Source organism: Coregonus lavaretus (genome assembly GCF_964263955.1).
Source record: "Coregonus lavaretus genome assembly, chromosome: 1".
Taxonomy (NCBI): Eukaryota; Metazoa; Chordata; class Actinopteri; order Salmoniformes; family Salmonidae; genus Coregonus; species Coregonus lavaretus.
The window spans coordinates 83072650-83088810 of NC_139988.1; the positions used below are offsets into that span (position 1 = coordinate 83072650).

The 16161-nt window shown below is 42.7% G+C and overlaps 1 protein-coding gene across 1 annotated transcript in view; it reads left to right on the forward strand.

Moving 5' to 3' along the window:
* The window catches only part of LOC311134200 (glutamate receptor ionotropic, delta-1-like), a gene marked incomplete at both ends in the record, with an annotated part of 180165 nt that overhangs the window by 135619 nt on the left and 28385 nt on the right, over positions 1–16161 (forward strand). The window contains 4 exons of the mRNA XM_084167811.1: positions 3642–3743; positions 3928–4125; positions 4305–4641; positions 5825–5963. Of these exons, the coding sequence (XP_084023937.1) occupies positions 3642–3743; positions 3928–4125; positions 4305–4641; positions 5825–5963 (776 nt within the window). The remainder of the gene's footprint in view (positions 1–3641; positions 3744–3927; positions 4126–4304; positions 4642–5824; positions 5964–16161) is intronic.

Below are 16161 nucleotides of genomic sequence, written 5' to 3' on the forward strand. Positions count from 1 at the left end.
CACCTGTACCCTCTCAGCCTCGAGCAGTTTTTAGATCATCTCTGTGAAAGGATATGTATTGGGGATGGACACCGCAGGTGTCAAGCGGTGGCATTTAGCTCCCCCACCCACTCAAAGCAACGCCACAGTTGACTGAGAGGCCTGACATTTTTACAAAGGGATGCATGGAAGCGCATGACTGGCGACGCGTTGACCCACCATTGATCCATCCACCTTGAGGACAGGATGCTGTACAGACACAGATTTGTCTGGCCTGACTGCTGCTCAGAAAGAGCTTTCCCTGTGGCCTAGGGTGGTCTAGTGGTCTAAGTGGTCTAAGCCACTGCCTCCGGATCACAGCTGGAGCATGAGTTTGAATCCGGCCCACTGCTATTTCAGAACACTCTCTCCTCTATTGTTCCCCTCAACCTCGGTCTTATCCAATAAAATGAAACATTTGTGAGGAGTGGGACTTCCCCACTCCTTTAAAAAAATAGAAAGTGCACTACCATACTAAAGTAGGATTTGGGTCTTCAAGTAGAACAGGAAATAGTACTATCATGGCCCAACTGAGTGTCAGTGGTGTGCAGTACAATGCTAGGGGCTAGTGATGACAATTGGTACTCGAAAAGCTAGCGGAACTGACTTTCCTCTTAAAACATAAGGGACATAATGAAATTATATTCCTGCCTTTGCATATTTCTGAGATTCTATGTGCACAGAGTTCATCATGATTTCTGTTCAAACAGCTGTTAAAACCCTAGAGTTTGACACGACATCACAGGGCCACAGTAGAGTTCCCATCCAAGGCAAAAAACAGAAGCGGCCATTCATGTGCAGATTGACATGTACCCGGGTCGATAAAGATTATAAAGATTATAAAGATTATAATAGCCATATATAAAACTCCATTGACAAGTGATCCATCCGCTCTGGTTTGATGATTTATGCTGTTTCCTTACCACCTCTATTATGAGGATGTCACGCCCTGACGCTGGGGACTCTTATTTGTTGTGTCAGGGTGTGATTTTCTATGTTGTGTTGTTCTATGTTATAGGTTCTTGTATGGGTATTTCTATGTTGGCCGGTGTGGTTCCCAATCAGAGGCAGCTGTCGCTCGTTGTCTCTGATTGGGGACCATACTTAGGCAGCCTATTGGCACTAGTGGGTTGTGGGATCTTGTTCTGTGTTAGGTATGTTGTTTGTGTACCTTGGACTTCATGTTTCGTTTCTTGTTTTGTCGTTGTGTTTATAAGTCAAATAAACATGTATGCATATCACGCTGCGCCTTGGTCTGACCCGTTCATGAACGAACGTGACAGAGGACTTCTTTGTTGTTGAGGCCTGACCTTGACACTGGGGTTGGAATAGATATTGACTTTATAACGTGAGACTGTCATGGGTTTAAAGCAGTAGGCTACAGAGCTGCTGATTTCTCTAGGGTTCAGGACCCTGCTTTCCACAGGCATTTTTAGCTGTTTCGGTCTACTGAGATCCATGTATTTTTCCTTCAAGAAAACTCACTTCCTTCGATTAATAAGTTGCAGCTTGTAATGTGACTGCGGGACATGCATGACAGAATAAATTCGACTTGACACCAATAACACATTTTAAAGTGAATCACTGAAAATGTGATACACTTTAAAGGGCAGCTGATTTAATTGAAAGTGTATCATTTTCCCTGTGCCTCTGGCTTGGAGGGTTAATTGATTCAATTAATTAAATAAATAAAATAATCATCATCATAGTTACAGGCAGTTTCATTAGTATTGTCCACTTCCGAGAGGAGAGCTCAAACATACAAATATGGTCTTAACAATTCCATAGTGCTATAGGCCCTAATGTACATGATGAAGAAATCCCAAACGATTTAGAGATCACCAAGAGGACAGCTGAGAATAGCTGTTTCAGAAGAATGGTCTTCTCTCTGGCCTCAGGCTGCTCATAGGGTAGCCATGTTTTTCCCAGTTAGCCTTTCTTTATGGGCCTGTGGGGCTAGCTCAGCCACATCCTCATCCTGCTGAAAAGGATTACATACGGTAAGTGTAGAAGGAAATCACGGTACCCTTTACATGTAAAATGGTTACCATGATGATGATACACACGGTGATGTTTTCACTGACTGTTGATATTGATGGGAATTGATATTGTGCTGTAACATAGTTCAGTAAACATCTTTAGAGTGATGGCATGTGTACCGATGTAGGATCGTAATTTGAGCCAGTTTGCTACAGCAGGAAAATAATCCAGCAACAACAGGACATTTTAATTATTATGTGGACTATAATTAATTAACAGTTTTTTGTAGGGCTTGATAAATTTTTCATAAGGGAAAATCAAGTATGACATTTCAAAGTGGAAATTACAAACTTCAGAAGCCTTTTTAAACTTAAAATACATTACAAGTTTACATTTCCTTTAAGTTATCCTGCAACAGGGTGATCAAATTAAGATTGTACATCTGTAGTGAGTGTTTGTGTGTTTGTATATCTCCCTATGCTTGTTTGTGTTTGTATACTGCATGCCTCTATGCTTGGGAGTGCTGTAAAATAACAATTATCTTACATGGTACGTTTAATAGCGTAATTATGACATTAGGCTGAAGATTACGTTGGTTATTAACTTCACACTGTTGGCCGGAGTAAATTAATCTGGGGGTTAATCTTCCAAACCAGGTAATTTATTAGCATTCTTTAAAATGAAAGTGACCTGTTTTAATTGGACTGGATTCTGTTTATTGATTTTTAATAAGTGTGTGAAATGATATGAGTTTAATCAACCGTTATTGCTGTGGTGGTGATGGGTCACACACATGCACGCACACAAACACAAACACACACACACTCACACACACACAAACACACAGACACACACACACACAGACACACAAACACACACACACACAGCCTGTGAATAGTCCTCTTTATACTGTAGGTAATCCATGATAGGAGTATCTGGTATCCATGACACACATATAGACTTGGTCTGTACAGTTTTAACTGCCAGAATGGCTTGACCAGTGAGCCCAATGCTCCCTGGTTGTCCATCTGGCCATGCTGTCAGAGAACACAAATGTCATATCAAGTAATCAATGAATCAGCGTGTCTCTGTACAAAGCAGATTTCAGATTTCTCACCAGGATCAAACATGGTTGCATGACACACACAAACACACAGACACACACTATAGCGTTTGAAGAGATCAAGAGAGAGAAATATGTTTCTTCTTTAACGTTGAACTATACCTCTGTGCATCAGCACTGCCTCAGTCAGTTGTTACCTAGGGGACCGTATTTTTCCTTTCCATCTATCACCTTCACAAAACATGTGAATGAGTTCCTAAATTAATTACTATTTTTTAAATCCTCTTTAGGAGGCCTTAAATATCAGCTTTTCTTTGGTAATATCAAAAGGTGTCTGGTGGAGATTTTGGGGGGTTAATTCTGTGTGATTGGCAGCCTGAAAGATAGAATTAGGTCATGAGGAGATTGGTCTCTTTTTTTGCGAAAAACATGGTTAAACTCTTTTATGAACACATATAAGTCTCACTCTATCTCTTTCTCTCTTTTCTCTCTCTTTTCTCTCACTCTTCTCTCTCTCTCTCTCTCTCTCTCTCTTTCTCTCTCTCTCTCTCTTCTCTCTCTCTTTCTCTCTCTCTTTTAGCTGGCTACGTGGGACTCAGTCCATGGGCTAAATGGAAGCCTGAAGGAGAGTCGCATTGAGAACGGCATGCAAGGAGTGACGGTCAAAGTAGTAACACTACTGGTAAGGAATATCTTGTTGACACTGTTACCTTCCATGTGCTGTGAATTGGAAACGGTATCCATGGTGTTCTGTATGAAAACAATGTGTGGAACACTGCTGCTTAAAACATAACCATTGACTCAGCACATGCACCTGAATTCATGTTGTGAGCATTCCGATGTGATATTGTGTTTGATTTTTGTAGGAGGATCCATTTGTCATGGTTGCTGAGAACATCCTTGGTCAGCCTAAGCGGTACAAAGGATTCTCCATCGACGTGCTCGACGCCTTGGCTAAGATCCTGGGCTTCAAGTACGAGATCTACCAGGTGGTGGACAGCAAGTACGGCTCGCAGCAGCCCAACGGCTCCTGGAATGGAATGATCGGCGAGCTCATAAACAAGGTGAGCTTTTCTGTATGGCCCGTGAAACCTGCCAACCTGCCATATTACCCCCAGGAAGAGAATGTCATTTGAGACCATTACGGCTCAAACCAACACAGTTTCCACTTGGTTTCAGTCCCCACTCATCCCTGACTGACCGGGGGACGTTTGCTATACTTATTCTCTGTCTGTCCCCATAGAGAGCTGACCTGGCCGTGTCTGCCATTACCATCACTCCGGAGCGGGAAAGCGTGGTGGACTTCAGTAAGCGCTACATGGACTACTCTGTTGGCATCCTGCTGAGGAAACCGGAGGAGAAGATCAACATCTTCTCGCTGTTCGCTCCGTTCGACCTGGCCGTGTGGGGGTGTATTGCTGCAGCCATCCCCGTGGTGGGAGTTCTCATCTTCCTGCTAAGCAGGATGCAGTCACTGAGGACCCAGAATCCTCCAGTGCCACACCAGCAGCCCGCCAACCAGGCGTCCAACTCCCTACACAGTGCTATCTGGATAGTCTATGGAGCATTTGTACAGCAAGGTACAGAAGGACTATCAACTCTCCTATATACTCATTTAGCTTTTATTTAAAGCAACCTAGGCCATTTTACAGTAGAAAACAAATGTATAATTTGCATGTATCAAATATTTAATGGGAAACATACAATTTTCATGTGCTGGAAGGTGTTAGATTACATTTAAAAATGCATGATTCATTAAAATATCTGGTGACTATTAACAAATTATTTATGATAAGATGTTCGTACTTTCTAATGCTTGGATGAACATTAAGCCGATTTAGGTAATGAAAGTGATCCTATGCATTACAATACCATCCATAAAGTTGCACATGAAGTGGAAAAGGCCACACAGCTGTTTCTGCACCTATGTTACTGTCTCATACAAATCCCATGCACACATGTGCAGTCCATATAACATAGTGATTGCATTACCAGCTTCTTAAGCTCACAAGAGCACAGTAAAGGTGCCTTTGAATGAAGAAAAGGATATGTTGGTTGGGATCCAAGACTGGCAAAGGGAAATAAATGAGTGTGTCAGCAAGTCCTGTTGAACCCTCAGCTGCATCTATAATTATCTCCTGCCAGAGAGCATGTTGAACCATTTTAAGCCTAACAGCCAAGGATTAAACATGGGGAGCCTCTGTCCTGTTGATTCTTCGCAACTGCCCACTATTTCAAGTGGACACTTTTTACTGTATGGGAAAACAATGGTCTGTCATAACACATTTTTCATTGAAAGTTATGGATCCTTTGAAGTTGATCACTCTAATCTGGATACGTTTTATTAGTACAGTATATTGTCAACCAATTGTGTTATGGGACGGTGAACAGACTTCAGCCCTTCAATGATCCTTATTAACCCTTTTCGTTACAACATTTTCTATATATATCAGTGGAGGCTGGTGGGAGGTGCTATAGGAGGACCGGCTCATTGTAATGTCTGGAATGGAATAAATGGAATGGAATGAATGGAACGGAGTCAAACGTGGTTTCCATATGTTTGATGTGTTTGATACCGTTCCATTGATTCCATTCCAGCCATTACAATGAGCCTGTCCTCCTATAGCTCCTCCCACCAGCCTCCTCTGATATACATCCACCCACTTTAACAACTACTTGTTCATCCTCAACCCATTGATAACTGTAGTTGCTCTATTTTCTACCCAGCCTGGATGGTGACATGTCCTTTCTCCCCCTCTATAGGAGGGGACAGCGTGGTGAGCTCTGTGGCCCTGAGGATCGTCATGGGCAGCTGGTGGCTCTTCACCCTCATCGTATGTTCCTCCTACACAGCCAACCTGGCAGCCTACCTCACCGTCTCCCGCATGGACACCACCGTAAGGTAGGTCACTCCTTGCCACTCCATTTCATCCCCTCCTGCATAAAAGTGTCAAGGTATTGTTAACCCGGGTGATCAAGTCATGAATGACAACTTTGGCTCACCCCACTGTGGGACTGTCTAATGTTCTGTCATCACAAGGGGACTAGAAAGACCATCCAGAAGTTCAGTGTCTTTTATTGTCTGCAGTAGAATAGAATGAGGTTTTCACAACAGTGTTGTCAGTCTGTGGTTTATAGGGGGTCAAGTTTTGTGAGTGGTCAAGGTAGTATGCACTGCAGTAGAGGCTGCTGAGGGGAGGACGGCTCATAATAATGGCTGGAACGCAGCAAATGGAATGGCATCAAACCATGTGTTTGATGTATTTGATACCATTCCACTAATTCCATTCCAGCCATTACCACGAGCCCGTCCTCCCCAATTAAGGTGCCACCAACCTCCTGTGATGCACTGTAATACATTAGATGTTCTTGAAGCTTCATAACAGATTGTTACACAACCATATGAGATATGTTGAATAGTGCAAAAGATCCTGTTGAATTTTCAATAGATTTATATGAAATAGGACACTCAGGATGAACAGGATTATTCTTTTAATGTCACAACTCGACCATGCAGTATTATATTGCCAACCTGTAGGAACATGGGCTCCAGAACATATTGTACAAATCTCCACAGTGTCATCCACAAAATGTTTACTGAAAATTACTTGACATGTCTAATGCATGATTGCACCATTCGATAGTATCTAACACAGCGTCTTCCTTCTGTATGAAAAATGTATGCACTCACTAACTGTAAGTCGCTCTGGATAAGAGCGTCTGCTAAAATGACTAAAATGTAAATTGAAGGTGATATTTCGCTACGCTGGTATGTGCCAACTGTTTGAAATGCCAGACATACATCATGGCATCGTCCAGTAGAATCCATGTTGAATAATCATATGCCTACATTGCCACCCTGCTCACAGACACACACAGACACATGTATATGTACCTGGACCTCACACATGGAGGCATGATGTTGGATCTTTAAAGATTACCATCCCCTCTCTGTTGGCCTTCGGATCTGCAGATGTTATCCACCGCTTATCCCGGCACGATGCGTATTTGCTCAGGCACTGTGGCTTTGACGTATGATTGTATTTGATTATGCTGATGTTGTGCAAATGGTGTGTTTCAAGGCTGGAGGAGGGAGGGGATTGCAGGAAGGTCGCCCAGCCTACTCACCTGTCAGTGCTTTTATATTTTACAGTTACATTTGAGTCATTTAGCAGAGGCTCTTATCCAGAGCACCTTACAGTTAGTGCATTCATCTTAAGATAGCTAGGTGAGACAACCACATACATCACAGTCATTGTAAGTACATCTATCCTCAATAAAGACATTATCAAAGTCTGTGCCAATAGGAAAAGACGAATGCAAGGTTTTTTTTTTTTTTTTGGGGGGGGGGGGGGGTAAGTCTGAGAAGTCTTCTTTAAGATACTCTATGAAGAGGTAAGGTTTCAGATGTTTTCAGAAGATGGGCAGGGACTCTCCTGTCCTAGCATCAGGGGGAAGCTCGTTCCACCATTGGGGTGCCAGGACAGAGAAGAGCTTTGACTGGGCTGAGTGGGAGCTGACCACCCCTAGAAGTGGGATGGTCAAGAGACCAGAGGTGCCAGAAGAGAAGAAGGGAGGAGGGGATGGGGTCGAGTGGGCAGGTTGTCGGGTGGCTGGACATCACTAGTCGCAGGATTTCATCTGGAGAGAGAGGGGAGAAAGAGGTTAAGGCGTAGGGTAGTTCTGTGTGAGTGGGACCAGTGGACTCAGTGAAAGAGAAGTGGATGTTGTCAACCTTTTTTTCAAAGTGGTTGACAAAGTCGACTGCAAAGAGGGAGGAGGGAGGGGGAAGAGGTGGATTAAGGAGGGAGGAGAAGGTGGAAAATAGTTTCCCAGGGTTGGAGGCAGAGGCTTGAAATTTAGAGCGATAGAAAGTGGATTTAGCAGCAGATACCGAGGAAGAGAAGATAGAGAGGAGGGAGTGAAAGGATAATAGGTCCTCCGGAAGTTTAGTTTTCCTCCATTTTCATTCAACTGACCACAGCCCTGTTCTGTGAGCACGCAGTAGAATCCTGCATGGGTCCGTTTTTGGGAGCCGCCTCACGCCGGCCACATCAATTCCGAGCCCCACCCAATACCCGACATCAGGACAGATCTTTCTCCGCAACCCAACCGCATAGAATTGTTCCAAGAGCCAATCCGTTACCCGCCAAATAACATATATTTATTGAATTGTTTTTAAATGACTCCAGTTGTGGGCTATTATTCCCCTTCCCTGCATTAATTTGTCTGCATTTCTATTCAACATTTGGATAAACAAAACCATGCTATGAATTAAGAACGATATCTTCTTTTTTTCCACAATGTGATGCAGCACACTGACAACTCAAATCGCTTTGGAAAAAATTGCTTTCTTATTAACCTTCTTACCTAATGAAAACCTATACATGTAGCTAACATTACAAAACAAGACCTTTACAATCAATATTGTTTAGATAATCAAATAGTTTAATTGAAACTTAAATGAACAATTCCTAGAATCGAATATAGGCTGCAAAAATACATTTATTTAGTAGGCTAATAGGCCCTACTCAAGCTTTTACCAGCCAATTTAAACTATATATGTCCTGCGTATAGTAAAAAAATAAAATATAAATTACATTAATGTAATAATTAACTGATAATTAACAGAATTATCCTAAACAAATACCTGCTTGCACTTTTTGCATGCTGTGTAGGCTATCCATCTACCGAGTTTTTGTTCTTGTCCACAATGACTCCAAAATCCTTACAAACCGGGGATTTCACTCGCGCAGCACCTGTTTCCACGATGCTGTATTCCCCCATCTTAACCTTTCTTTTTATTTCTAAGGTTACGGTAGCCATTTTTGCGTGAGCTAGGCTAGCCAGAGAAAGTAAACATGGCAATGTATTCTCACATGGACAAATTAAAATGTTTCAGCACCACACAAATAATGTTGACAGTTCCCTGCTCCACACTCTCTCACCACGTAAGTGGCTGGTAGCCTATATGTCTGCCTCACCGCTCACAGAATGGAATTCACAACCCAACAAGCTCCTGGGTTTGTAAAAAAATATTGTTTTGATTTAAAATGTTTCCGACCCGCAATATAATTGTTCTGAACTGTGAGCCGACCCGCCAGTTGAAAGAATGTTTTCATTCCACCCGCCAGCTGATTTTCTTTAGGTCACCTGCGGGGAACTGTGGGTATCTGACCCGATGGAGGAATCTGGCACGCAGTGAGTCACTCAGCCACGGAGCGGGAGGGGAGGTTCGAGCCAGCCGGGAGGATAGGGGACAGTGAGAGTCAAAGGATGCGAAAAGGAAGGAGAGTAGGGTCAAAGAGGCAGAATCAGGAGACAGGCGGGAGAAGGATTTAGCAGAAGGGATGATGGGATAGAAGAGGAGAGAGTAATGGGAGAGAGAGAGAGCGAAGATTGCGATGGCGCATCTGGGTAGGGGTTGAGGGGTTAGGTTTGGAGGAGAGGGGGAGAGAAAAGGAAACAAAGTAGTGATCGGAGACATGGAGGGGGGTTGCAGTGAGATTACTAAGTAAACAAGCTTTTCTTAGCATGGCTCCTCCAATCCCCCTGCTTATTCTCACAGCAGATACCATATAGGCTACTAGGATTACAGTATTATGTTTGTCACGTCAGCTTGAAAAATATGTACAGTACCAGTCAAAAGTTTGGACACACCTACTCATTCAAGGGTTTTTCTTTATTTTTACTATTTTCTACTTTGTAGAATAATCAAAACTATGATATAACACATATGGAATCATCTAGTTACCAAAAAAGTGTTAAACAAATCAAAATATATTTTGCACACTCTTGGCATTCTCTCAACCACCTATACCTGGAATGCTTTTCCAACAGTCTTGAAGGAGTCTTCACTCTGCCGTCCGACTCATCCCAAACCATCTCAATTGGGTTGAGGTCAGGGGATAGTGGAGGCCAGGTCATCTGATGCAGCACTCCATCACTCTCCTTCTTGGCAAAATAGCCCTTACACAGCCTGGAGGTGTGTTGGGTCATTGTCCTGTTGAAAAACAAATGATAGTCCCAATAAGCCCAAACCAGATGGGATGGCGTATCGCTGCAGAATGCGGGGGTAGCCATGCTGGTTAAGTGTGCCTTGAATTCTAAATAAATCACAGACAGTGTCACCAGCAAAGCACCCCCACACCCCCACACCATAACACCTCCTCCTCCATGCTTTACGGTGGGAACTACACATGTGGAGATCATCCGTTCATCCACACCGCGTCTCACAAAGACACAGCGGTTGGATCCAAAAATCTCACATTTGGACTCCAGACCAAAGGACAGATTTCCACCGGTCTAATGTCCATTGCTCGTGTTTCTTGGCCCAAGCAGGTCTCTTCTTCTTATTGGTGTCCTTTAGTAGTGGTTTCTTTGCAGCAATTCGACCTTGAAGGCCTGATTCACACAGTCCCCTCTGAACAGTTGATGTTGAGATGTGTCTGTGACTTGAACTCTGTGAAGCATTTATTTGGGCTGCAATTTCTGAGGCTGGTAACTCTAATGAACTTATCCTCTGCAGCGGAGGTAACTCTGGGTCTTCCATTCCTGTGGTGGTCCTCATGAGAGCCAGCGCTTGATGGTTTTTGCATCTGCACTAGAAGGAACTTTCAAAGTTATTGAAAAGTTCCGTTTTGACTAACCTTCATGTCTTAAAGTAATGATGGACTGCCGTTTCGCTTTGCTTATTTGAGCTGTTCTTGCCATAATATGGACTTGGTCTTTTACCAAATAGGGCTATCTTCTGAATACCCCCCCTACCTTTTCACAACACAACTGATTGGCTCAAATGCATTAAGAAGGAAAGGAATTCCACAAATTAACTTTTAAGAAGGCACACCTGTTAATTGAAATGCATTCCAGGTGACTACCTCATGAAGCTGGTTGAGAGAATACCAAGAGTGTGCAAAGCTGTCATCAAGGCAATCGGTGGCTATTTGAAGGATCTCAAATATAAAATATATTTTGATTTATTTAACACTTTCTTTGTTACTACATGATTCCATATGTTTTATTTCATAGTTTTGATGTATTCACTATTATTGTACAATGTAGACAATAGTAAAAATAAAGAAAAACCCTTGAATGAGTTGGTGTATCCAAACTTTTGACTGTTACTTTATATATATACTGAACAAAAATATTAACTTTTTTTTTTTTATTGAGTTACAGTTCATATAAGGAAATCGGTCAATTGAAATAAATAAATTAGGCCCTAATCTATGGATTTCACATGACTGGTAATACAGATATGCATCTGTTGGTCACAGATACCTTAAAAAAAAGTAGGAGCGTGGATCAGAAAACCAGTCAGTATCTGGTGTGACCACCATTTGCCTCTATACATCGCCTTTGTATAGAGTTGATCAGGCTGTTGATTGCGGTCTTTGGAATGTTGTCCCACTCCTCTTCAATGGCTGTATGAAGTTGCTGTATATTGGCGGGAAATGGAATACGCTGTCATACACGTTGATCCAGCGCATCCCAAATGGGTGACATGTCTGGTGAGTATGCTGGCAATGGAAGAACTGGGACATTTTCAGCTTCCAGAAATTGTGTACAGATCCTTGCGACATGGGGCCGATCATTATCATGCTGAAACATGAGGCGATGGCGGCAGATGAATGGCACGACAATGGGCCTCAGGATCTCGTCACGGTATCTCTGTGCATTCAAATTGCCATCGATAAAATGCAATTGTGTTCGTTATCCTTAGCTTATGCCTGAGCATTCCATAACCCCACCGCCACCATGGGGCACTCTGTTCACAACGTTGACATCAGCAAACCGCTCGCTCACACGACGCCATACATGTGTTCTGCGGTTTTGAGGCCGGTTGGACATACTGCCAAATTCTCTAAAACGATGTTAGAGGCTTATGGTAGAGAAATGAACATTCAATTATCTGGCATAAGCTCTGCTGGACATTCCTGCAGTCAGCATGCCAATTGCATGCTCCGTCAAAACTTGAGACATCTGTGGAATTGTGTTGTCTGACAAAACTGCACATTTTAGAGTGGGCTTTTATTGCCCCAGCACAAGGTGCACCTGTGTAATGATCATGCTCTTTAATCAGCTTCTTGATATGCCACACCTGTAAGGTTGGATGGATTATTTTGGCAAAGGAAATTTCAGCTCATGAAACATGGGACCAACACTTTACATGTTGCGTTTATATTTCTATACAGTGTGTATATATATACAGTGGGGGAAAAAAGTATTTAGTCAGCCACCAATTGTGCAAGTTCTCCCACTTAAAAAGATGAGAGAGACCTGTAATTTTCATCATAGGTACACGTCAACTATGACAGACAAATTGAGAAAAGAAAATCCAGAAAATCACATTGTATGATTTTTAATGAATTTATTTGCAAATTATGGTGGAAAATAAGTATTTGGTCACCTACAAACAAGCAAGATTTCTGGCTCTCACAGACCTGTAACTTCTTCTTTAAGAGGCTCCTCTGTCCTCCACTCGTTACCTGTATTAATGGCACCTGTTTGAACTTGTTACCAGTATAAAAGACACCTGTCCACAACCTCAAACAGTCACACTCCAAACTCCACTATGGCCAAGACCAAAGAGCTGTCAAAGGACACCAGAAACAAAATTGTAGACCTGCACCAGGCTGGGAAGACTGAATCTGCAATAGGTAAGCAGCTTGGTTTGAAGAAATCAACTGTGGGAGCAATTATTAGGAAATGGAAGACATACAAGACTACTGATAATCTCCCTCGATTATTATTATTATTATTATTATTATTATCTGGGGCTCCACGCAAGATCTCACCCCGTGGGGTCAAAATGATCACAAGAACGGTGAGCAAAAATCCCAGAACCACATGGGGGGACCTAGTGAATGACCTGCAGAGAGCTGGGACCAAAGTAACAAAGCCTACCATCAGTAACACACTACGCCGCCAGGGACTCAAATCCTGCAGTGCTAGACGTGTCCCCCTGCTTAAGCCAGTACATGTCCAGGCCCGTCTGAAGTTTGCTAGAGTGCATTTGGATGATCCAGAAGAGGATTGGGAGAATGTCATATGGTCAGATGAAACCAAAATATAACTTTTTGGTAAAAACTCAACTCGTCGTGTTTGGAGGACAAAGAATGCTGAGTTGCATCCAAAGAACACCATACCTACTGTGAAGCATGGGGGTGGAAACATCATGCTTTGGGGCTGTTTTTCTGCAAAGGGACCAGGACGACTGATCCGTGTAAAGGAAAGAATTAATGGGGCCATGTATCGTGAGATTTTGAGTGAAAACCTCCTTCCATCAGCAAGGGCATTGAAGATGAAACGTGGCTGGGTCTTTCAACATGACAATGATCCCAAAGCATGAGCCCGGGCAACGAAGGAGTGGCTTCGTAAGAAGCATTTCAAGGTCCTGGAGTGGCCTAGCCAGTCTCCAGATCTCAACCCCATAGAAAATCTTTGGAGGGAGTTGAAAGTCTGTGTTGCCCAGCGACAGCCCTAAAACATCACTGCTCTAGAGGAGATCTGCATGGAGGAATGGGCCAAAATACCAGCAACAGTGTGTGAAAACCTTGTGAAGACTTACAGAAAACGTTTGACCTGTGTCATTGCCAACAAAGGGTATATAACAAAGTATTGAGAAACTTTTGTTATTGACCAAATACTTATTTTCCACCATAATTTGCAAATAAATTCATTAAAAATCCTACAATGTGATTTTCTGGATTTTTTTTTCTCATTTTGTCTGTCATAGTTGACGTGTACCTATGATGAAAATTACAGGCCTCTCTCATATTTTTAAGTGGGAGAACTTGCACAATTGGTGACTGACTAAATACTTTTTTTCCCCACTGTGTATATATATATATATATATATATATATACAGTGAGGGAAAAAAGTATTTGATCCCCTGCTGATTTTGCATGTTTGCCCACTGACAAAGAAATGATCAGTCTATAATTTTAATGGTAGGTTTATTTGAACAGTGAGAGACAGAATAACAACAAAAAAATCCAGAAAAACGCATGTCAAAAATGTTATAAATTGATTTGCATTTTAATGAGGGAAATAAGTATTTGACCCCCTCTCAATCAGAAAGATTTCTGGCTCCTAGGTGTCTTTTATACAGGTAATGAGCTGAGACTAGGAGCACACTCTTAAAGGGAGTGTTCCTAATCTCAGCTTGTTACCTGTATAAAAGACACCTGTCCACAGAAGCAATCAATCAATCAGATTCCAAACTCTCCACCATGGCCAAGACCAAAGAGCTCTCCAAGGATGTCAGGGACAAGATTATAGACCTACACAAGGCTGGAATGGGCTACAAGACCATCGCCAAACAGCTTGGTGAGAAGGTGACAACAGTTGGTGCGATTATTCGCAAATGGAAGAAACACAAAATAACTATCTATCTCCCTCGGCCTGGGGCTCCATGCAAGATCTCACCTCGTGGAGTTGCAATGATCATGAGAACGGTGAGGAATCAGCACAGAACTACACAGGAGGATCTTGTCAATGATCTCAAGGCAGCTGGGACCATAGTCACCAAGAAAACAATTGGTAACACACTACGCCGTGAAGGACTGAAATCCTGCAGTGCCCGCAAGGTCCCCCTGCTCAAGAAAGCACATATACAGGCCCGTCTGAAGTTTGCCAATGACCATCTGAATGATTCAGAGGAGAACTGGGTGAAAGTGTTGTGTTCAGATGAGACCAAAATCGAGCTCTTTGGCATCAACTCAACTCGGCGTGTTTGGAGGAGGAGGAATGCTGCCTATGACCCCAAGAACACCATCCCCACCGTCAAACATGGAGGTGAAAACATTATGCTTTGCGGGTGTTTTTCTGCTAAGGGGACAGGACAACTTCACCGCATCAAAGGGACGATGGACGGGGCCATGTACCGTGGGTGAGAACCTTGTTCCCTCAGCCAGGGCATTGAAAATGGGTCGTGGATGGGTATTCCAGCATGACAATGACCCAAAACATACGGCCAAGGCAACAAAGGGGTGGCTCAAGAAGAAGCACATTAAGGTCCTGGAGTGGCCTAGCCAGTCTCCAGACCTTAATCCCATAGAAAATCTGTGGAGGGAGCTGAAGATTCGAGTTGCCAAACGTCAGCCTCGAAACCTTAATGACTTGGAGAAGATCTGCAAAGAGGAGTGGGACAAAATCCCTCCTGAGATGTGTGCAAACCTGGTGGCCAAGGACAAAAAACGTCTGACCTCTGTGATTGCCAACAAGGGTTTTGCCACCAAGTACTGAGTCATGTTTTGCAGAGGGGTCAAATACTTATTTCCCTCATTAAAATGCAAATCAATTCATAACAATTTTTACATGTGTTTTTCTGGATTTTTTTGTTGTTTTTCTGTCTCTCACTGTTCAAATAAACCTACCATTAAAATTATAGACTGATCATTTCTTTGTCAGTGGGCAAACGTACAAAATCAGCAGGGGATCAAATACTTTTTTCCCTCACTGTATATATATATATATATATATATATATATATACAGTGGGGAGAACAAGTATTTGATACACTGCCGATTTTGCAGGTTTTCCTACTTACAAAGCATATAGAGGTCTGTAATGTTTATCATAGGTACACTTCAACTGTGAGAGACGGAATTTAAAACAAAAATCCAGAAAATCACATTGAATGATTTTTAAGTAATTAATTTGCATTTTATTGCATGACATAAGTATTTGATACATCAGAAAAGCAGAACTTAATATTTGGTACAGAAACCTTTGTTTGCAATTACAGAGATCATACGTTTCCTGTAGGTCTTGACCAGGTTTGCACACACTGCAGAAGGGATTTTGGCCCACTCCTCCATACAGACCTTCTCCAGATCCTTCAGGTTTCGGGGCTGTCGCTGGGCAATACGGACTTTCAGCTCCCTCCAAAGATTTTCTATTGGGTTCAGGTCTGGAGACTGGCTAGGCCATTCCAGGACCTTGAGATGCTTCTTACTGAGATCACTCCTTAGTTGCCCTGGCTGTGTGTTTTGGGTCGTTGTCATGCTGGAAGACCCAGCCACGACCCATCTTCAATGCTCTTACTGCGGGAAGGAGGTTGTTGGCCAAGATCTCGCGATACATGGCCCCCTCC